Below are 23,276 nucleotides of genomic sequence, written 5' to 3' on the forward strand. Positions count from 1 at the left end.
GATAAGGAACACTGCCCTGATAAAGAACTTATGTTCCTGTAGTTAGAATAGAATAGAATAACAGAAGGTCTTCTAGTCAAATCCCCTGTCCAGGCAGGAAACCCTACACCACTTCAGATAAACGGTTATCCAACATCTTCTTAAAAGCTTCCAGTGTTGGAGTATTCACAACTTCTGGAAGCAAGGTGTTCCACTGATTAATTGTTCTAACTGTCAGGAAATTTCTCCTTAGTTCTAAGTTGCTTCTCTTACTAATAGTTCCTACCTATTGCTTCTTGTCCTACCCTCAGGTGCTTTGGAGAACAGTTTGACTCCCTCATCTCTGTGACAGCCCCTGAGCTATTGGAACAATGCTATCATTTTATTTTATTTTTATTTATTTATTTGTCAAACACAACAGTATATATAAGTATAAGCATGAAATAACCATACAAATTGGATACAGTTAAAGAGAACATTAGGATAGGAACACTAGGCACGCTGGTGCTCTTATGTACACCCCTTACAGACCTCTTAGGAAGGATGAGATCAACGGTAGATAGTCTTTGGTTAAAGCTTTGGGGATTTTGGGAAGAGACCACAGAGTCAGGTAGTGCATTCCAGGCATTAACAACTCTGTTACTGAAGTCATATTTTCTACAATCAAGATTGGAGTGGTTCACATTAAGTTTAAATCTATTGTGTGCTCGTCTATTGTTGCGATTGAAGCTGAAGTAGTCTTCAACAGGAAGGACATTATAGCAGATGATTTTATGAGTTATACTCAGGTCATGCCAAAGGAGGTGGAGTTCTAAATTTTCTAAACCCAGGATTTCAAATCTGGTGGCATAAGGTATTTTGTTGTGATCAGAGGAGTGGAGAACTCTTCTTATAAAATATTTCTGGACACGCTCAATTGTATTAATGTCCGAAATGAGGTTTGGGTTCCAGACAGGTGAGCTGTATTCGAGAATTGGTCTAGCAAATATTTTGTATGCTCTGGTTAGTAGTATAATCTTTCTGGAGAAGAAGCTATGCAAGATTAAGTTTACAACTCTTAAAGCCTTTTTTGTGATGTGGTTGCAGTGGGCTTTGGCACTTGGATCGTTTGATATGAAAACTCCAAGGTCTTTGATGGGGTGAGGGTCATCTACAAGGTAATGTCCATCAAGCTTGTATTTAGTGTTCTGATTTTTTTTCCCAATCTGTAAAACAGAGCATTTAATAGTTGAGATTTGGAGTTGCCAAATTTTTGACCATTCCGATACAAAGTCAAGGTCTTTTTGAAGGGAAGCCGCATTGTTGGTAGTGTTAAATAGTTTAACATCATCGGCGAAGAGAACACAATTGCTTATAATATGGTCACAGAGGTCATTAATGTATATGAAGAGTGTTGGAACTAGAACGCTGCCTAGGAACTAGACACTGCTATTGACAGTGCAGGATTTGATAGGGCACTGCCTATTTTGACCACTTGTCTGTTTGACAGGAATGCTGTTATCCAATTATGGAGGGGTCCGGAGATGCCATAGGATTTAAGTTTTAGAAGAAGTTTGTCGTGTACCACTGAGTCAAAGGCTTTACAGAAGTCTATGTAAATTGCATCTATTGCTTTGCCCTGATCAAGATTTGTAGTTCATATGTTTTTGCAGTGAAGAAGTTGTAAATTACAGGATATTTTTTTTCTGAAACCAAATTGTTTATTAGAGAATAGGTTGTTTGTTTCAAGGTGGAGGTTGATGGATTGGTTGATGATTGATTCCATTACTTTGCTGGTGATGAAGCATAAAGAAATTGGTCTGTAATTTTCAACTAGGCTGGAGTCTCCTTTTTTGAAGACAGGGATGACTGTGGTTAGTGACCATAGTTTGGGAAGGGAGCTGGTAATGGTGTTCCTAATGTTCCTAATGTTCCTGTCCTAATGTTCCCTTTGATTGTATCCACTTTGTATGGTTATTTCATGCTTATACTTATATATACTGTTGTGTTTGACAAATAAATAAATAAATAAATAAATAAATAAATAAATAAATAAATATGTCTCCCCAGTCCTTCTTTTCATTAAACTAGACATACCCAATTCCTGCAACCGTTCTTCATATGTTTTAGCCTCCAATCCCCTAATCATCTTTGTTGCTCTTCTCATAATCTTTGTTGCTCTTATACAACTGCAGCAATCAGTAAAGCTCAGTGGGTTATGTATACTTACCATGATCACGAAAAGTCCATGTATCAAGACCAATTGGCATAAAAAGATCCATAGGAGTCATTGAAGGACTTTCAGGCTCTGATTCCAGTTCCAAGGTAGCTATTTTAAATATAAACAGTGAATGATATATTTAGTCCAGCCATTTTATTTTTGTGCATAACATATAAACTATGGGGCCAAGCTATCTTGGGAACTATCTTCATCCCATAAAAATTCATCCCTCTTTTGGTCAGGCAGGGAAGATATGTTGCAGACCCCATCAATTAAAGGATTCTGACTGGTAGGATCCAGATGGAGACATTCTCTGCCATTACCTATACCCTGTGAGATAAGGCAAGCCCCCATGCTCCTGGCCTTCAAGAAAGGTATAAACAACATGGCTCTATGGCCTTGCTTAGAGGGTATAGAGGAACATACAACCATAAGGCTGGTTATTGCCCTGAAAGTTCTCCCTTTGCCTTTTAATTATTTTTTAACATTGTTTTTATTTATTCTTGTCTTTTTAAAACTTTAACTTTTATACACTGTTTTTATGTTTAAATATTTTATTGTATAACACTCAGAGTCTATCTGTGTGGGAGATGAGTAGTTCCAAAATGTGATTTTATATGTATGTATGTATGTATCGATGGATGGATGGATGGATAGATAATAGATAGATAGATAGATAGATAGATAGATAGATAGATAGATAGATAGATAGATAGATGATAGATAGATAGATGATAGATAGTTGAATAGATAGATGCTGTAGATAGATCACAAAATTGATGATGCCTTGACTTCCAATTGCCCGGACCTATGATGGAAATTCTGGTAGTTGTAGTAGAAATTCTAGTAGTTGTAGCTGTGAATTGAGGATTACGTGTACCAGAACTAAAAATTATATATTTCTACAATATAGATAGGAAAATCTGTGGGAACTGGAAATTTAGCCACTAACTCTGCTAAACAAATAATTCCCTCAATACTGTCAAACTATTTACTAAATCTGCACTACTATTAATCTTCTCATCGTTCCCATCACCAATGACTGTATGACTGTAACTTTGTTGCTGGCAATCCTTATGATTTATATTGATATATTGACAATCATTTGTGTTGTAAATGTTGTACCTTGATGAACGTATCTTTTCTTTTATGTACACTGAGAGCATATGCACCAAGACAAATTCCTTGTGTGTCCAATCACACTTGGCCAATAAAAAATTCTATTCTATTCTATAATGACTTGCACTTACGTTCCACTGAAGTCATTAAAGTATAAAATATGGGTAATATGCTACATGGTGTATAACTAGTGTAAGAATATTAATGAGTGTTATTATATATATCTGTAAAATAAAATAAATGAATTGCAAATCATTACACCATGAGGAATGATGGGATTTTATTAGTTATATAAGCAATGTGCAGGCATATCTGGCAACAATGTGCATCATTAATTATGGGAAAATTAAAATATACCATGTGAGGCTTATATTTAATTAAGTATATTTAATTAAGTATATAGATAGATAGATAGAGAGAGAGAGAGAGAGAGAGAGAGAGAGAGAGAATAGAATAGAATTTTGTATTGGCCAAGTGTGATTGAACACACAAGGAATTTGTCTTGGTGCATATGCTCTCACTGTACATAAAAGAACAGATACCTTCATCAAGGTACAACACTTACAACACTTAATGATAGTCATAGGGTACAAATTTAACACCTAATGATACAACACTTAATGATAGTCATAGGTTACAAATAAGCAATGAGAAAACAATCAATATACAAATCATAAGGATACAAGAAACAAAGTTACAGTCATACAGTCATAAGTGGAAGGAGATGGTGATGGGAACTATGAGAAGATTAATAGTAAGAGATAGATAGATAGATAGATAGATAGATAGATAGATAGATAGATAGATAGATAGATAGATAGATAGATAGATAGATAGATAGATAGATGATAGATACCATGTTTCCCTGAAAATAAGACCCTATCTTATATTTTTTTGAACGCGCTCAAAAGCTCATTTGGGCTTATTATCAGGGGATGTCTTATTTTGGAGAAAACAGGATAGATAGATAGATAGATAGATAGATAGATAGATAGATAGATAGATAGATAGATAGATCGATCTATAGGGAGGCAGGCAGGCAGGCAAGTGGACAGGCAGGCAGACACAGAAAGAAGGAGGAGAGAGGGAGAGAGAGAAAAAGTTTACAGTATAAAATACAATGTCAGAAATGATCTACTAAAAGTCAGAAAATATTGTCCTGATGGCATGATGCATTCATTTTCCCTTTCAAATGTCTTCATATTGTAAGATAAATGTAAAATTATTCAATTCATCCGTGGAAAGAAAAACATATCAGCCAGCATTTAGTCAAATAGATTTTTACCAATCTATAATACAATTCTACAAACAAATGAGAGTTACAAGAAATGAAGCTTTTGATTCTTTTTCCTCAACAAATGTGAATGCTTTTTTAAAAAAAAATAAACTATTTTTTAGTAAACTTCTATTGCGTGTGAAAAATGTGTTTCTTCTCAAATACTATGCTGGAGTATTTTGTATTCTTTTAAAAATCCATACAACATACAATATATATCCATGGATGTTGCAGTAAAATGCCTCCTGCTAACAAAGTACATTTCTAAAAATAAAGCCATCATGATTTGATGCCATCATTCTTCACTTGATTGAACAGAATTTTCTGCTAAAAGCTTTCACATATTCTTCACAAAGCAAAAAATAATCTTTCTATTTTCTTCTCATGAAAAAGAATGGAAGAAATAAACAAACTGCAGAAGACATCTCATGAAGGTTGCCTCCATTAAATTGAATATAAGGCAAAAGAGAATTTTTTTTGTTCCATTACACAAATATACAGTAACTCTAGAGTAAAATCCATAAATAGATTAAAGTCTTGAAGTTCATATAAGTTCAGCTCTTTCCTTAAAAAATCATGATGGACTTTTCTGGAAAAAAGAGTCAGAACTGGGTCCAAAGTTCTTACCCAGATGGATGGTTGATCAAGAACTTTGACTAAATAAGCCTGAATGTTGGAAAAATATAAGAAACGATAAACTTGTAGTTTTATTGCAAAACTATTTTTTTTACCTGTTGTAACTTCAAATGGTTTCTAAACAAGACAGTCTATAGGTGGAGACTACCTATATAGATTTTATTTAATTTACACCCCTATAAAATTTCATAATTCACACCAAGTATATCTTTCATATGACTGATCATCAGGACGCAGCCAATATATGACTGGTTTCCTTTCATTTGAAACTCATTAGATGTTGATCGCCTGATGTTGTTTCTGAGTGAATTGATTGCAACTTATTATCTCAAATGCAAAGATACACAAGTTCAGCTTCTAGCAGAGGGTATGTACTCTATGGAATAATATCTGGCTTCCTACATAGCAGATGGAATAAATGAAAGCAGTGGTGAAACATTTGCCTTGCAGAAGTGCTTTTTCTTTGCTTCTGTGATGTGAACATTAAAGAACAAGGCACTTTATAGTATTTATATAGTATTTTATAGTATACTATATATATAGTATAGTATACTATATAGTATTTATACTTTATAGTATTTATATAGAACAAGGAACATTATAGAACAAGGCACATAGAAGCACATTGCTTCTGTGATGTGAACATTGTAGAACAAGGCAAATTTATGGATCCTTAAATCAGTGTACGTACCTTTTCTCCCACTGGCTAGGCTATTCAATAAATGACCAAACCCAGCAGTCTTGGAGGAAAAGACTGCAACATTTTTTATTAACAGATGGGCATATTTTTATTTCTCCCCTGAGCCATTTTTTCCCTCCTTCAACAACAAGCAGATTTTTAAAATAGCAAGAGTGTAATAGTAGCTTGGGGATTTGGCAGGAAGAAAAAAAACCCAGTGTGCTGACATAGCTTATGTGTATGTTGCTGGAACTGCAGACAATGTGCTTGAAATACTGGATGTTTACAGGAAAGGTAGCCTGCTATCATTTTGTCCCTACATCCCCCCCACCCCCCAAAAGTGCCCCATGAATAGGGAGATGAGAACTTAGAAGCAGAAATCTCAGAGGCAAAAATATTTGGGGTAAGTTGCAGCAGATTGGCAAATAGCTCCAATTCTTCTCCAGTTGCTTAACAATTGCACTTCCAAGATCTTGGTTAAGTTAGATGTAGCTTTCATTCCTTGCCTGAAGCTTATTTCAGTGTTAGATTCGAGGGGTGTTGAAGTTAATTGATCTGTCTTCTAAGTAATGGTTTTATATTTTTATAAATACATTTTTATATTCAAATGAAAAACAAAATAGACCTGCAAGTTAGCTCTCTTGTTCTAGAGCAGGGGTATCAAACTCAAGGCCCGGGGGCCGGATCAAGCCTGAAGGGTACTTAGATCTGGCCCATGGGGCAGCCCTGGAAACTGAGAAGGACCAGCCTGCAGTGTCTCTGCCAGCGAAAACGGAGCTCAGGAGCCCATTTTCGCTGGCAGAATGTTGCCCCCCCCATAGCCCCGCCCCCGAAACAAGTGACATTCAGCTGGCCACACCCACCCTGGCCCCCCAAGATCAAACACAATCCTGATGCGGGCCTCAATGAAATCGAGTTTGACACTCCTGTTCTAGAGGAATGTTTGTCAACCTCAGCAACTTTAAAATGTATGGATTTCCCCAGCCAGCATTTCCTGTGTGGGTTTATCTTGTTCAATTCAACGTCAGGTATAAGTCCACAACTTATGACCATTTATTTAATAATGGTTCAAAGTTACAATAACCTTGGAAAAAGTGTTTATGACCTGTACTCACACAATTGTGTCAAGGGATCACAATTTGGGCACTTGGCAACTTGAAACACATTTGCTACTGGTGGTGGTGTCCTGCAGTCATGTAATCACAATTTGTGACCTTTTGTGATAATTCTGTCAAAAAACCTCTAACCACCAGGGTAGCTGGATTTGCTCAACACTTGATTTACTTAATAACTATATGATTCACTTAAAGATTACAGTTTACAGTTCACTTTATGATTATGGTAAAAATGATCATAAAATTGATGATGCCTTGACTTCTGACTGTCCAGATTATGATGGAAATTCTCGCCCCAAGTGTAGTTGTAAATTGAGGATTATCTGTACCAGAACTAAAAATTATATATATCTACAATATAGGTGGGAATAGCTCTGGAGATTGGAAATTTAGCCACTAAATTCATAAAACCTACCAATATAATTACTTGCATTTACATTCCATTGAATTCATTAAAATATAAAATATAGGTAATATGCTACATGTTGTACAGCTACTGTAAGAATATTAATGAGTGTTATTTTATATATATATATATATATATATATATATATATATATATATATATATATATATATATATATATATATATATATATATATATATATCTGTAAAATAAAATAAATGAATTGCAAATCATTACACCATGAGGAATGATGGGATTTTATTAGTTATATAAGCAATGTGCAGGCATATCTGGCAACAATGTGCATCATAAATTATGGGGAAATTAAAGCGTACCATGTGAGGTTTATGTTTAATTAAGTATATTTAATTAAATATTAATTAAAGTAAGAGTTATTTAATAAATTGAGATTTTCATTTTGAGTCCTTCAAGTTGCTGTGCATAGTATGCCCATAAATACCACTGTTGGTATTTATGGGCATATTATTTGTGCTTCTTCAGGCTTCTTATGTAATTTATTTAAGGTATTTTAAGAAAATATCCAGTATACTAGCCAGCTGTACAACGTTAGCTTACAGCAGGGGTGTCGAACTTGATTTCATTGAGGGCCGCATTAGGGTTGTGTTTGACCTTGGGGGGTTGGCCATGGCCAGCCTGACATCACTTGTGCCAGGGGCACCTGAGGTGGCCTGGCAGGGCTGGGGGATCCACTTTTACTAGCACTCTGCCAGCAAAATGGAGCTCTGGGGGGCCCACATAGCCTCCCTGGGCTCCATTTTTGCCTGTGACAGTCTCCTGCAGACCTCTGTCAGTGAAAATGGCCACTGCGCACAGCCCTCCCAAGCTCCATTTTCGCTGGCAAAGGCATTGCAGGCTGGTCCTTTGCAGTTTCCAGAGTGGCCCCACAGGCCAGATATAAACACCCCATGGGCTGAATTCAGCCCACAGGCCTTAAGTTTGACACTCCTGGCTTACAGCATCACCTTTATTTCCAAGAATACTGTTGAACCACATTATTCTTTTTTTTCCTGAATGTTGGGACAGGTGTGTTTTTAAATGGGAGATGTCACTTCTGCTTTGCCCTTAGATTTATCCACAAATTATTTTTGTTTGTCTAAACAGTTTCCCTCTGGAAAATGACCATCTACAACTAGCCCCACTTTTCTTCAATGCCTAGGCTATTTTGACAGAATACAGAGTTGGAAGGGACCTCGGAGATCTTCTAGTACAGGGGTGTCAAATTCGATTTTATTGAGGGCCGCATCAGGGTTGTGTTTGACCCCGAGGGCCGGGGAAGGCATGGCCAGGGTGGGAGTGGCCAGCTCAACGTCACTCATGTGATCCAATGCCACTTTTGCTAGTAGCTTGTTTTGCTAGCACTCTGCCAAGCTCCGTTTTCACTGGCAGAGGCACTGCAGGCTGGTCCTTCACTGTTTCCAGAGCGTCCCCTCAGACCAGATCTAAGCACCCCACAGACCGGATCTGGCCACGGGCCTTGAGTTTGACAGCCCTGTTCTAGTCCAATCCCCTGATCAAGCAGAAAACCCTATACCATTTCAGACAAATGGTTGTCCAATCTCTTCTTAAAAACTTCCAATGTTGGAGCACTCACAACTTCTGGAGGCAAGTTGTTCCACTGGCGAATTGTTCTAACTGCCAGGAAATTTCTCCTTAGGTTGACATTTTGACATGTCACTCCTAATCACAAAGAACAGCTATTTTTTCACAATGGTTATTTTACTATACCAATGAATATCTAAATGAATTAATTCCATCATTATGGTGACTCCAAAAAACTTTATTGTTTCTATTCATCCCCCCCCACCGCATGACCAAAAGTGTTCTCTTGATTTCAAATGAGAGTAGTGAAAGCTGCAAATTATACATTATAGAAATAAACATGAAGACACATGAATATTTTTGGCTGGATTTCAGCATGGTATTGTATTTTCCCAGCTGGATTGCTATAGCAACAGGTCTACTCTGGAAAGCATATTCTCCAAACAGAACTATTTATAACTTTGTTCTTTATTAGAGAAATTATTTTTGGAATAGTTTGAGTCACATACACAGACTCTTCCCTTTTTAATTAACCTTATCTATGGCATATACAAAAATCAAACTGAAGTTTTAAATCCATCTGAAGAGATTTTATAATAACTATTTTATAGCCACATTGAATTAGTGTGTAAGTTAATTGCTGAATAAAAACAATAGTTTAAGCAAATATTAAATTCATCAGCCATTACTGAAACTGGAAATATGAGAAACTTGCACATCTATATCATCTTTACATTGAACCATGGCTACTCATATAAGCACAGTGGTGTGTGTGTGTGTGTGTGTGACACCACACTATATGCTTTGGTACATCACAATACAAATACCGCTTGTCACATTTTTTGACAAGGATTTTTGAATCCTTTGCTTCATGGTGGGGTTGGGGAGACTGAGTGATGTTGAGCATTTACTGGCCGGATGCCATTCCTGATCCCTACATGGAGTTCACAGAAGATATTTTCTCTTTGCATAATGATAAATATTTGTTGCTGCCTAGGATTGAATTCTCAATCTTCCAAGTGAGAGGTGAGCATCTTCATCTCTAGGCCACCGTGCTGCAAATACTGCTTCTCACATACTTGCATCATAATGAATGTTGTAACATTTTGTGGTCTCTTTTGTACAGCTCTTTTGTATAGCTATTTAAAAACTCATATTTATTCTCATCTGCTGTTCACATGTCAAGCTGTGGCCCCCTCCCCTTCCTCTCACTCTGTTAATCCAACCCATATTTTAATCCACCTCACTAAAAACCAAGTTTAATATGAAAAATAAAATAAAATAAAAACTAAAGGAAACATCTTTTAAATATGGAGAAATGGACCTAAGTAAAGTTGTTTATTGGAGTTAAAGAACCCATATATACATAGGGAAGTTATTTGATTTGTAAATCAAGTGGTAATTTATATATGAAAACTGCAGGGAAAAGTGTATTGTGGAAATGGAGCAGAAAAACGTGTCCTGAGGTCACTTTAAAAGTGAGTGGGAAATTAAAGTGGGTAGTATTTTCTGTTTCTGTCCTCCAAAAGCATTTGTCTGTCCATTCTGGTGAAGGACCAACTGTACAGTGTTGATAAGTTATAAGCCATTGATTCTTGAAACCCGTAGAGCAGTGTTGGCAAACCTTTTCGGCACAGATTGCTGAAACAGGCGTGTGCAGGGGAGCGCCAGAAACTGGAAGAGCAGGTCCCCAGTGCACATGTGCCCACCGGGAAGCTGAGCTTCCGAATTCCGGCATACACATATATGCCAGCCACCTGGCCTTCTGGTTTCTGTCATGCATACATGCACAAAGACCAGCTGGCTAGCACATATGCATACGATGGAAACCGGAAGCTCAGTTTCCCGGTGAGCACAAGCTGCTCTTCCAATTTCCAGTGCTCCCGCGCATGTGAAAACCTGTGTGCCGGAACCCAGAAGAGCAACTGGTAATGGATGGCATGCCCAGAGAGATGGCTCTGTGTGCCACTTCTGGAACACATGCCATAGATTCGCCATCATGGCCGTAGAATATGGTATTACTCGCTGTATTATTGCAGCTTCCAATAAGTTACAGCTTCCAATGCAAAATAGGCAATTTGAACTAAAACCAGTGGGTTCAACTGTAGGTTTCAAGCTTTTGAGCCGTGATCTTAATGCTTTGTACTTGGGCAAATTTCAACTTTATCAGGTTGCCTTTTGGAAAATGAGCATTTGCATAGTCGTCATATTTATCATTGAATTCATTTGATGAATGGAGAATTCTCTCATAGAAGCCATTTTATGGGAATGCACAAAATACCTTCTCAAAGTTCCAAGAAACTCACTGGCCCCCTAAAGTTTGAAGATCTCAGAGTTAGACTGTATAAATAAAGAATAAACAACAGTGTTCAGCAATTCAATAGAGTTGGATAGGATCAATTACATTTCCATTTTTTTCCAGGCTTTATGAAGAGGAGTCTTTACTATTGTAAAAGTCAAGAGTCAAACCAAAATGAAAGCAGATGAGTGTCTCCAATAATTATGATTTGCTGGAGCATATTGTATTTTCTGTGGATAGAGATGTTTAAGTAGTTTAAGTATTATGTTTAAGTATTATGTTTAAGTATTATTTTAAGTATTATGTTTAAGTAGTTTAAGTAGTAGATGTTTAAGATGTTTAAGATAGAGATGTTTAAATTTAACATCAAGTACAAACTTGATGGACATTACCTAACTGACGACCCCCACCCTGTCAAAGATCTTGGAGTTCTCATATCAAATGACCTTAATGCCAAAGCCCACTGCAACTACTTGTGACAAAAAAAAAAGTAGCCTAAGCTACACCACTTGATTTCTCTAGTCAATTGTAAATTGAACAGACTGAATCATTTTATGCTACTTTTGATGCCAGAAAAATTGCTTTCTTTCCAAACAAAATCTCAGTTACTGTATATAAAGAAAAGGGCTTCAACCTAATTCACACAATGGTTAAAGTCGAATATGTCAGTCCCCGATGGGGTAGAAATTAATATCAGTTTGACATCTTAATTTTGTTTTTAAAAAATGAAAGTGTTCATTTAATGACAACAAGATTTTATATGCAAATATCTGGGACCCAAAATCTCTGAGCCAGATAAATGTATTTCCTGTACTTAAAATTAAGTTGTTCATCTTTGAATGTGCTTACAAATAATTACTTGACTGTTTTTTACAAAAACATGCTGATGAATCCAATGCCTTCAAACAGCTTAGCGTTGCATAACCAGCTTTTTATAACCCAGCTGTTAGTTACACATTTTCTTTATGAGTTAGATAATAAATGATCGTTAAGCTTTCTGATCACTAAGACTAGCAGAAAATGCAAACTAAGAATGGTCTCAAATTACAAGTAAAAGCCAAAAGAATTTTGCACTGGACTTTCAGCAAATATTATGATCTGTCCTCCAGTTTCTGAGAACCAAGTTTTGGTATGAGCCAAATTTCCACCACAGTCTAAAAGCGAATCACAAACTACATATTGCAGCTCAGGGCTCAATCAGCACCCTAAAATACAAATTGTAAGCCATTGGTTAAAACAGTATAGAAAATTCTGTTTTCTGAGATATTCCTTTCTTGTTTACTTACTGTCTTTGTGCTCTTGATCCATTCTCATGATGCAGAGAATACAAGGAATACAGGCAAGGCAAAATCCCACTGCAACTGTTTGGATTTGTATTGTTTACTAAAAGTTCTGTGTTAGCAGCCGTTCAAAATCCCAGGCCAGCTCTTGCAACCACTCCCAGCGAATAAAACAATTTGGAAGCTAGTGATTAATCATCGGTCACTACGGAAATGAAGTTTCAGCTTTGCAATGCCAGTAAGAGTTGCATTGATCACTACTTGGAAAGACATCCTGTCATCCTCTACATATGACGTTGACTTTAATCTCTGTGTTTTACTTCTATTCAATTTACAGAAAACTTTTAGGGGAAAAAACTCATTGTTTTTTTGCACTATGCACTATGCTCCCCAAACTTACACTTCATTCAAGGTACACTTATCTGTTTGATGCCCTCTAGTTCTTGGGCTTAATTCCTAATTCCTATTCATTTAGGTATCATGCTTCCCTGAAAATAAGACCCTGTCTTATATTTTTTTGAAACCCAAAATAAGCGCTTGGCCTTATTTTTGAGGAGGTCTTATTTTTGGGGGGCGCGTGGAGCAAAACGGGCCCCTCTTGTCATCTTACCTGATTTCCAGCTCTGTCTCCCTAACCTTAACCAGAGGAAATTGCAGGGACTGGCTGCGCATGCATTTAAATATTTTCAGGGAGGGCTTATTTTTGTGGGGGGGGGGGTGTCTTATTTTCACGCATGCACTCAAAAGCCCTATTGGGCTTATTATCCGGGCAGGTCTTCTTTTCAAGGAAACAGAGTATTATGGGAATGAAACTGCAATATATCAAGAGAGCACTCACCAGGGAAGAAAAGACTGCCTTTATGAACCACAAATGGACACACAAATAATCTAACATATGATGACAGCACAAGAGTTCATAGAAACAGGAAAATCAATTTCATTCTGCACTTAAACTAATAGGAATATTCAGAATATGGGTAAGTTTCACAGTCTCTAAAACCCATTCCTCAGAATTTTTTAAACATCTCTAGATCATTCCTACAAGGTTTCTTCTGTTGGGGTCTCTTTAGTAGGTGACATGACAACTCCCCAACTTACTGCACAGATCTCTTTGGCAGCATCTCTCACTGAGATTACTGGAAATGATATTTGCTTTTACTATGTTTGTCACTGCAGATGCAGGCAAGCTTGACTGGGCTGCTGTTCTCCTTCCTCTCCAGCTATCACTTAGTTCTTCAGATGCTCAGTCTTCAGTTCAGAAGAGATTTTTCAGTTCCAATTTGTTCCTCAATATACTGGCAGACTTTCACATTCCAAAAGAAAGCAACAATCTCATTTGTATCAGGTGCCAATAAGGGGGGAAAAAACCTTCTGTCTATTGAACTTCTGACTGTTCCTTTTATTTTGCCATTCACCAAAAGATGGGTTTGTTTGAAAGGAGAAATTCAAGGTCTTGCTAGATATTGTCTTCTCCACACCACACTGACACACATAGAGCCCTGGGCAATGTCTTGACCTTGACTTCTTTTTTACTTTTGTTGATGACTCTGTGGTGAAATCCCTGTGTTTCCTTCTACATCACATATGTCCATCTATCCCATGTTTTGCCTTCTGCTCTTTCTGTGATTTTCAGATCATTGATCTATCGATGTCCTTTGAAACACTGTCTTCTTTTTCCTCTTTTTGTATTTCTGTTTGATTTCCAAATTCTTCACTTATCACCAATTGATTCCCTTCAAGTCTTGATAAATTTGACTTTTAAGTCTCCAGCATTGGCTCCTGGCATCATTCAGTACATCATTTGCTCATCTAGGTCTAAAAATAAGCAAAAGCATTGACTTCATATAAATTAATGATTTCTACCCAATAGGGAACAGCAGGAGCAAAGGGCAGCAGATTATAAAAGATGTACAATGACATTATCATGAAAATGTCACTATCCATTTGCATCAGACATGGGCAAGAATATAATTGTACTATTTGTGATAATGTCATTAAATGTGTATCATTTTAACAACATAAAAGTTTGCTGATCTACAAGATTAAATAGCAGATTGTATCATTTTGATTTATGTAATCTTAAGAAATCTTCAGAAAGCTTATTTTCTATCTTTGATACTCATACATAAGCACTTTGCTAAGGTCAACTTTCCTTCTGCTCACTCACTTTCTCACTCTTCTTTTTGTATCTACACCTATTTCTCTTTACTTTTTCTCCTAACTCCTAACCACAGTCCTTATCTGAACTATCAGTTTATATCCTTTGCTTCCTTCCTTTTCTCTCCATCATGAGATTTCCAGCAAATTCATATCTCTTTTTGTCTCTGATTCTTCTTTAATGTGTTCAAACACGCAATACTACCCCAGCCGCAAGAAATATCTTCATCTCATTTAGTTACTTGTAAAATTTATTGATCGCCCATCTAATCACAGGGTTACTTTCTTTGTCCCATTTTCCCTCTCCAGGTAGTTTCAATTTTCTTTTGCTTTCTGTTTTGATGCTTGTTATTTACTCATAGCATCTCAACTTTTATCCTCTAGGTTCAATTATGATTCTATCTAATGGCATTTCGACATCCCTGAATTCTTCTTACTCTGCCACAACTCACTAATGAGTGAAAAATCTCACTACATCTAAGAAACCTTCTACTCATTACTTTTATGCCCTAAGTTTCTGTATTCATGATTTGAATTAGTTCTTCTCCTTATCTGACTAAGCATTCAAAACTCTTTCTTCAGTTCAACTCTTTAAGCAGTAGATTTATTTATCATGGCTTCACTTCACTCTTGATTTTCTGCATTTTTTTTACTTTCTGTCCTTATAAATATATTACTCCCTCTTCTATATAAATATTTTGGTCTAGCCTTCTAAACTCCATTTCTATACTCTAACTGCTTTCTTAGTGTTTCTGTATCATGCTTCTTCATCTTCAATATATTTATTTATTGTATTTAGAAACCACCCATCTCCCTCATAGAATGACTCTATAGTAATAAAGAAACCTTGAATCTTTCCTCCTCCAGAGCTCTCTTCTCCTCATACCTTCTGATTATCTATTGACAACATCACTATCAACTCGTGAATTTAAGTTTTTCTCTTCCTTAATCCACACATTCAATTTGCAGGCAATTTGTAATGCTGTTCCCTTAACATCATAGAAAAAGTATGAGAATTACTTAAGAGTATGAAAATCCATGCTTTTTAATGCCTACCTCATCCAGCTAAAAATAATGAATAAATACTTTCTCCTGTTTGTAATCCCTAACTAGTGGTATTTAGGATAAACAGATTCTGAAAATGGGGGTAGCACCTCAGAACTACTACTCATGGACAGTCTTATTTTCCATTAAGTAGCTGATTCTTTTTTAAGCCACTAACACCATCACCCTACTATTCAGTAGCAAATTTTATGAGACACAAATTACTACACTGAATCTCATCACAAACTACTTCACTGACTTATTTCAAAAGTATAGGAGAATATTTCCTATATGCAGATCTAAAAGCAGATAACTATTCATTTGTGGCAGCTGTAAAAAGTGAACTTCTATTGTAAAAATCCCTTCTGAGTGATGAGTGGTGTCTGCCATATGACCATCACTGGTTGCATTGCAGTTTTACTGTGCTTGCCATTGTAAAGTTAAGATGAAGAAAATAGACGAGGATCCAGATTGTTGGGGGCAATATGCTGACTATAAAGCAGGAGTGAAATGTAAAATTTGTTACTATCGGTTCTGTGGTTATGGCTTGGGGGTTGGTGGGGTAATGTGACTGGGTGGATGTGGCCAACTTTTTTTTTTTTACTTTTAAAAGCATTTTTTTCAAAGGAGTCTTTTAAAAGAATTTTTTTACAAGCTCTTCGACTGAAGAGGTTGTAGAAAAAATGCTTTTAAAGGGTTCTGACGATCCCAGCTGAGTTGCCTGATCACCAGAACCCTTTAAAAGCATTTTTACAGCCTCTTTGGCTGAAGAGATAGTAGAAAAAATGCCTTTAAAGGGTTCTGAAGATCCCAGCTCAGCTGCACGATCATCAGAGGCTTTTTTAAAAAAAATTTAAAAGCATTTTTTTGGCCGAAAAAAAAATGCTTTTAAAAATTAAAAAAACAACCTCTGAAGATTGCGCGGTTCAGCTGGGCATGATGGGGGAGGGGGCGCACAGATTTTTGCTACCGGTTCTCTGAACCACCTGTCGCCATCGCTACCAGATCGGGTGATCTGGCCCGAAGCGGGAGCATTTCACCCCTGCTGTAAACCTTTGGCATCACCTGGCAGGACAAAGTTCCAAATAGTGCAGTCTTGGAACATGCTGGAATTTCTAGCATGTATACACTACTGAAACACTGACATCTATGCTGCCTTGAGCATGTCGTGAGAATGGCTGATGGTCAGATTCCGAAAGATCTCCTGTACGGAGAATTAGTGCAGGGAAAGTGCCTCAGAGGGAGACCACAGCTATGATATAAGGATATCTGCAAGAGGGACCTAAAGGCCCTGGTAATTGACATTAACAACTGAGAAACCCTGACCTCGTTCAGCTTGGAAGCTAAAGACGCAGCATGGCCTTCTCCAATTCGAAGAGACACTTGTTCGGCAGGCTGAGGTAAAGAGGCAGTCCCGGAACCAGCAAAATCTGGGAGCTGGGCAGGGGACAGAATCTGTCTGCCCTCAGTGTGGAAGGGATTGCCACTCTCAAATCAGCCTTTTTAGTCACACTAGATGCTGTTTTAGGACCTCTTTCCAGAACACGATACCATAGTCTTTTGAGACTGAAGGATGCCAGTGCAAATGTAAACCACTTAGAGAGAACCATAAAGCACTGTAAAGCAGTATATAATTCTAAGTGCTATTGCTATACAATATGTCCATAATCCAGTCTGTATATTTGAATTTCCGCAAGAAAAGTGTTATTTGCTATTTTTAATCCTAGATTAGAATTCTGTGGCTGCTATTGCTGCTGTCAGTGATTGCATTATGCATCAAAGCATACCCCGTAATATTCTCCTGTGTCAGGATAATAATAGAATAGAATAGAATAGAATAGAATAGAATAGAATAGAATAGAATAGAATAGAATAGAATAGAATTTTTATTGGCCAAGTGTGATTGGACACACAAGGAATTTGTCTCGGTGCATAATCAATTTTATGCAAGGTACAGGAAAAACAGTTAGATATAGAAGAAAACAGAGATTAATTACAGAGAGAGGAGAGGAGAGAAGACAAAAGGAAATCTAAGTACATCTAATTATGGATTGGGATTTATTTATTTATTGGTCTTTTAGAAGACCCGATTCATCTGGTAAAACTTAAGAAATAAGATGATGAAGATGAAGATGATGTGATGATAATGATGATGATTTTCAGTAAATTGTTCAAATCTTACTGCCAAAAATGTGCAAAATGAAGGGAAATTAACTTTGTCAATAGCTGTAATTTCATTGCCAGGTCTGCTGCAGTTTCTCATGTTAAAATTGCATCTGAATAATCAGAATGGCTTCCTACATCCCAACAACATTTCAGTAAATAATAGCATCTGTTCCTCCTAGCAGTAATGCTTTCATTAATGCACCCTTTATTATTTGTCATCATTAATATGGATGACTTATACCATAGTCTTAAGGGGACAATTTGACACCACATTTCATCTTACTGTTTATCTTTTTTGTAGGTACCCTGCCACCGGGGCTGTGATTGACATCTGTAGGAGGGGAGAACATTATGCAAAATTAGCAGACTTAGGAATTATGCATTCACATGACTTGCACATCATTCATTGAACCCCTTTTAATGCTTTGGCAATGGAAAATCACCACAAACGTAAGTTCAAGTGCTACTTTTCCAAGGAACTTTATAAAAATGGAGGCATCATTTAAAGCATAGGTGTAAAACTTGCGGCCCACAGGCTGGATGCATCACGCACTGGCCGGCCACCCCTGGTTAATGAAGAGGAAAAAAGTCTTGATATGTCAAGTGAAGACAATGTGACAATGTGAATTTGACACCCCTGATTTAAGGCAATTCCAGGTTGAAAGGATTAGGCAGTAACATCACCATTGCTCAGAGGATGCCCATGGGGGGCTCCTTTCATGTCTCCATTAGGAAACTGGGACGAATGACGGGAGCTCACCCTGCCATACAGCAGCACTCAAGTCTCAAACACAGGCTTGCTAACCTCCAATCCAATTTTTAGCCCACTTTTACTTTTTGCCAAACTCAAGGCTGTGAACATGCTTCATGCCCATGCTTTCTATTTTCCCCACATCAACAATCCTGTAAGTTGATGGGAACAAAATGACTGACCCAATATCACCCAGCCATCTTTCATGGCCAAGGGGAGACTTGAGCTTATGGTCATTTTCTATCCCAGCATCTTAGACAATATAGATAGTCCTTATCTGGTAACTGCCTTGTTTAGCAACTTTTTGCAGTTATAACTGTGATGAAAAAATAACTTGACGAAAAGGTCTATAAAACAGGTCTATAACACAAAAGAAAACTGAAATAAGATTATTAGCCCAGTTGCTTTTTCACTTTGCTTAATGACCAAGTTGCTGGTCCCACTTGTAGTAATTAGATGAGGACCACCAGTATACCAAATGAGCTTTCAATTTGAGTCAATATATTTATTTATTTACTCCATTTATATGGCTACTCAATCTCCTCAGAATTGTATAGTAGATGCTAACATCCAGTTAAATGCAATACTTCCACCTTTTCTGTGAAAAATTTATCCTCCAAAATACCCTGAAAGAACAAAACCAGTGATGACTGAGCATAATTAGAAGTAGATCAAAGAAGCTGCAAAGACTGGTCATTGGAAAACACGTGGAGAACCTACTACCATAGGTCAGTCATCTACACAGAGTATGAAGCCCTGTCAACCCTTCTAATATTTCATATCCCAATTGCTGTCTTTGACAGCATAATTTTTCAATTTTCCTTAAAGATGCAAAGGAATGTGTTAAGCCTCGGGACAGCTAAATTATCTATTTCCTGTTTTAGAATTTCCCCAAAACAAAAATAAAAGGAAATCTCCCAAATGTGAAGTTGGAAGTTTCAGATGACTAAAGAAAAAGCACACATATTTTTTTCCTACTTAATACTACTTAAAAAATAACCCGTAACTATACAACTCATTTACTGAGAATATGCTAGCACAAAGAATATGCATGTTGCCATCAGTTGTCTAGAAAATGATAGTGTCTATGATTTCTGAAAGGAATGAAGTAATTTAAAAGATAGTGAACAAGGGACATCCATTAAGTAAGGCAATTTTTATAGCAAGGCCTGTTAATCTTCCTAGTACTTTAAATTATCTACCTTTTTTATTTACAAATGCAGTTTTTGAAAGTTAATCCTGCTGCTGCTGCATACCTACTACTGTTCTGCAGTTCCCATATGCAGTTATTTATACATTTACAAATGAATTTGTGTTTGGTGCAATTCTTTTAGACATTGTTAAAACATTTACTTTTGGGGGGGAAAACTATTTCACACTGTGGAAGAGCTACAAGTCTTTTAACCACTACCCTAACCACTGACAATCAAATTACACTTGCAACATCAAATTATTCCGATATGAAACAATATTCTGGTTCAAACTGTTTAAAAAGTTTGATTTATATCAATTTTTCCAAGCATCTAAATAAGTCAATTCATCAATTCATTTATATTGAGATGTTTTTCAAATGAACAAAAGTAATTTATTGAAATGATACTGAAGTTCCAAGATTCGTTTAAATAAAAAGGAGAGCCCAGCCTAGTTGAAAATTACAGACCAATTTCTTTATGCTGCATCACCTGCAAAGTAATGGAATCAATCATCAACCAATCCATCACCCTCCACCTAGAAACAAACAACCTACTCTCTAATAAACAATTTGGTTTCAGAAAAAAAAATCCTGTAATCTACAACTTCTTCACTGCAAAAACATATGGACTACAAATCTTGATCAGGGCAAAGCAATAGATGCAATTTACATAGACTTCTGTAAAGCCTTTGACTCAGTGATACACGACAAACTAAAATCCTACGGCATCTCCGGACCACTCCATAATTGGAAAACTGCATTCCTGTCAAACAGGCAACAAGTGGTCAAAATAGGCAGTGCCCTATCAAATCCTGCTCCTGTTAATAGCGGTGTCCCCCAAGGCAGCGTTCTAGGTCCAACACTCTTTATATTATACATTAATGACCTCTGTGACCATACTATAAGTAATTGTGTTCTCTTCACCGATGATGTCAAACTCTTTAACACTACCTGCAATGCTACTACTCTTCAAAAAGACCTTGACTTTGTGTCGGAACGCTCAAAAATTTGGCAACTCCAAATCTCAACCAACAAATGCTCTGTCTTACACATTGGAAAAAGAATCAGAATGCTAATTACAAGCTTGATGGACATGACCTTGTAGATGATCCTCACTCCATCAAAGACCTTGGAGTTCTCATATCAAGTGATCTAAGTGCCAAAGCCCACTGCAACTATATCGCCAAAAAGGCATTAAGGGTTGTAAACCTAATCTTGCATAGCTTCTTCTCCAGAAAGATTACACTACTAACCAGAGCATACAAAACATTTGCTAGACAAATTCTCGATTACAGCTCGCCTGTCTGGAACCCACACTTCATTTCGGACATTAATATAATTGAGCGTGTCCAGAAATATTTTACAAGAAGAGTCCTCCACTCCTCTGATCACAACAAAATACCTTATGCCACCAGATTTGAAATTTTGGATTTAGAAAATTTAGAACTATGCCGCCTTTGGCATGACCTAAGCATAACTCATAAAATCATCTGCTACAATGTCCTTCCTGTTGAAGACGACTAGCTTCAACCACAACAATACACTAGCACACAATAGATTTAAACTTAAAGTGAACCGCTCCAATCTTGATTGTAGAAAATATGACTTCAGTAACAGAGTTGTTAATGCCTGGAATGCACTACCTGACTCCGTGGTCTCATCCCAAAATCCCCAAAACTTTAATCAAAGACTGTCTATTGTTGACCTCAGCCCATTCCTAAGAGGTCTGTAAGGGCATAAGAGCACCAGCGTGCCTGTCCTTTGGTTGTATTCAATTTGTGTGGTTACTTCATACTTATATATATTGTTGTGTTTGACAAAATAAATAAATAAATAAAATAAAAAATAAAACATTGTATCGAATCTCCAACAAAAATTCCCAATTTAATCTTTGCACCATCATAATAAGTACATAGAATTATAAATACAGTTTAGTATTATCTATTAGTTGAAACATCAAAATAATATATTGGATGAACCATCAAAATAATATTCCACAACATTATGAAGCAGCATTTCTGCACTCGTCCAAATATAGCTAGTCCTCGGATTACAACAGTTCGTTTAGTGACCATTCAAAGTTATAATGGCACTGAAAAAAAAGTGATTTATGACCATTTTTCACACTTATGACTGTTGCAGTATCTCCATGGTCACATGATTTACATTCAGATGCTGGACAACTGACTCACATTTATGACAGTTGTGGTGGCCCAGAGTTATCTGATCCCCTTTTGCGATTCACTTAACAACCATGTTACAGTAATTTAACAACTGCAGTGATTCACTTACCAAATGTGGCACGAAATGTCATAAGATGGGGCTTAACAGCTTTCATGAGAAAATATAAGTTTTGGACTCAATTTTAGTTGTAAATTGAGGGCTACCTGTAATACCATTTATCATATGATTGTATTTTTAAAAAATACAAAATTCCTATGGTGAATTTGCCTCTTTCAAAGACTAAAAAAGGCTATTTCTCCAATTTAGCTCCAGTGTTCTGTGTCGAATTATCCAAATTTTATTATTGTGTGTCAAATGCTGTTTAAAATGTTACTTGCAAATGTCAGAAAACGGCCACAAATTGTTCTTTCATGATACTTATGAGAAATTGCAATAGATTATTGCAATTGTGAAAACTTGACATGAAAGGAGGAATATAAATGCTTTAACAGTAATAATACATTTGAATTTTCCACATTGCCATCAAATATACATGACTGTCAGATACCATAAAAAAGGTATAGATGCCATGAAATATTATTTCATTGTATATTACTTACTACAAACAGAAGTAGCAATAGTTGCCAAATGCAAGTAGCCCTTGACTTATGACCAATACTGGGGCTAGAATTTCTTTTGCTAATCAAGACAAATGTTCAGTGAGTTGCAATCAATTTTACAAGCTTTTTTGCCACAGTTGTTAAGTGAATCACAGCGGTTCAGCAAATGCCATGGTTGTTAGGCAAATCTGGCTTCCCACATTGACTTTACTTGTCTGAAGCAAGCAGGGAGGAACTTCCTACACCAGGTCAAACATTGAGCTAGAGATATCTAATGAGCTTCATGGTAGATTGGGGACTTAAACCAGGGCCTCCCCAAATACTTTAAGCACTACAACGTGCTGGATATTTAAAGAGTGTATTTATTTTATTGAATTATTTCTGTATCAAATTTGGAAACCACCCATCTCACTCACAGAATACTTTTCAACTGGTACCATCTGCAAATGATTTTCTGGAATTAATACCCGTCATCCTAGTTTTTTCTCTCTCTCCTTTGAAAGCCTGATTAGGCAATTACACTCACATCCTTAAACTTGTTCTAACAGTGCTATATAAATAGAACAAAACAAAGCAGCCTGTTAGTTTCTGATAACATTGTCTTTTATTTATCTACTTTTGAAAAGGAGCAACA

The 23,276-nt window shown here is 36.7% G+C and overlaps 1 protein-coding gene across 3 annotated transcripts in view; it reads right to left on the reverse strand.

The window, feature by feature from the left end:
- The window catches only part of LOC131192162 (protein SSUH2 homolog), a 65,143-nt gene extending 52,315 nt beyond the window's left edge, over window positions 1-12,828 (reverse strand). For 2 of the 3 annotated variants that reach the window (XM_058171043.1, XM_058171044.1), the window contains exons 1-2: window positions 12,556-12,828; window positions 2,189-2,287 (exon numbers count right to left, since the gene is read on the reverse strand). In XM_058171043.1, the coding sequence (XP_058027026.1) occupies window positions 2,189-2,287; window positions 12,556-12,583 (127 nt within the window). In that variant the 5' untranslated portion in view covers window positions 12,584-12,828. The remainder of the gene's footprint in view (window positions 1-2,188; window positions 2,288-12,555) is intronic. The other variant, XM_058171042.1, reaches the window with a different exon arrangement.
- Window positions 12,829-23,276: the final 10,448 nt, after the last annotated feature.

This window comes from Ahaetulla prasina, chromosome 2 (assembly GCF_028640845.1).
Source record: "Ahaetulla prasina isolate Xishuangbanna chromosome 2, ASM2864084v1, whole genome shotgun sequence".
In the NCBI taxonomy this organism is placed as follows: Eukaryota; Metazoa; Chordata; class Lepidosauria; order Squamata; family Colubridae; genus Ahaetulla; species Ahaetulla prasina.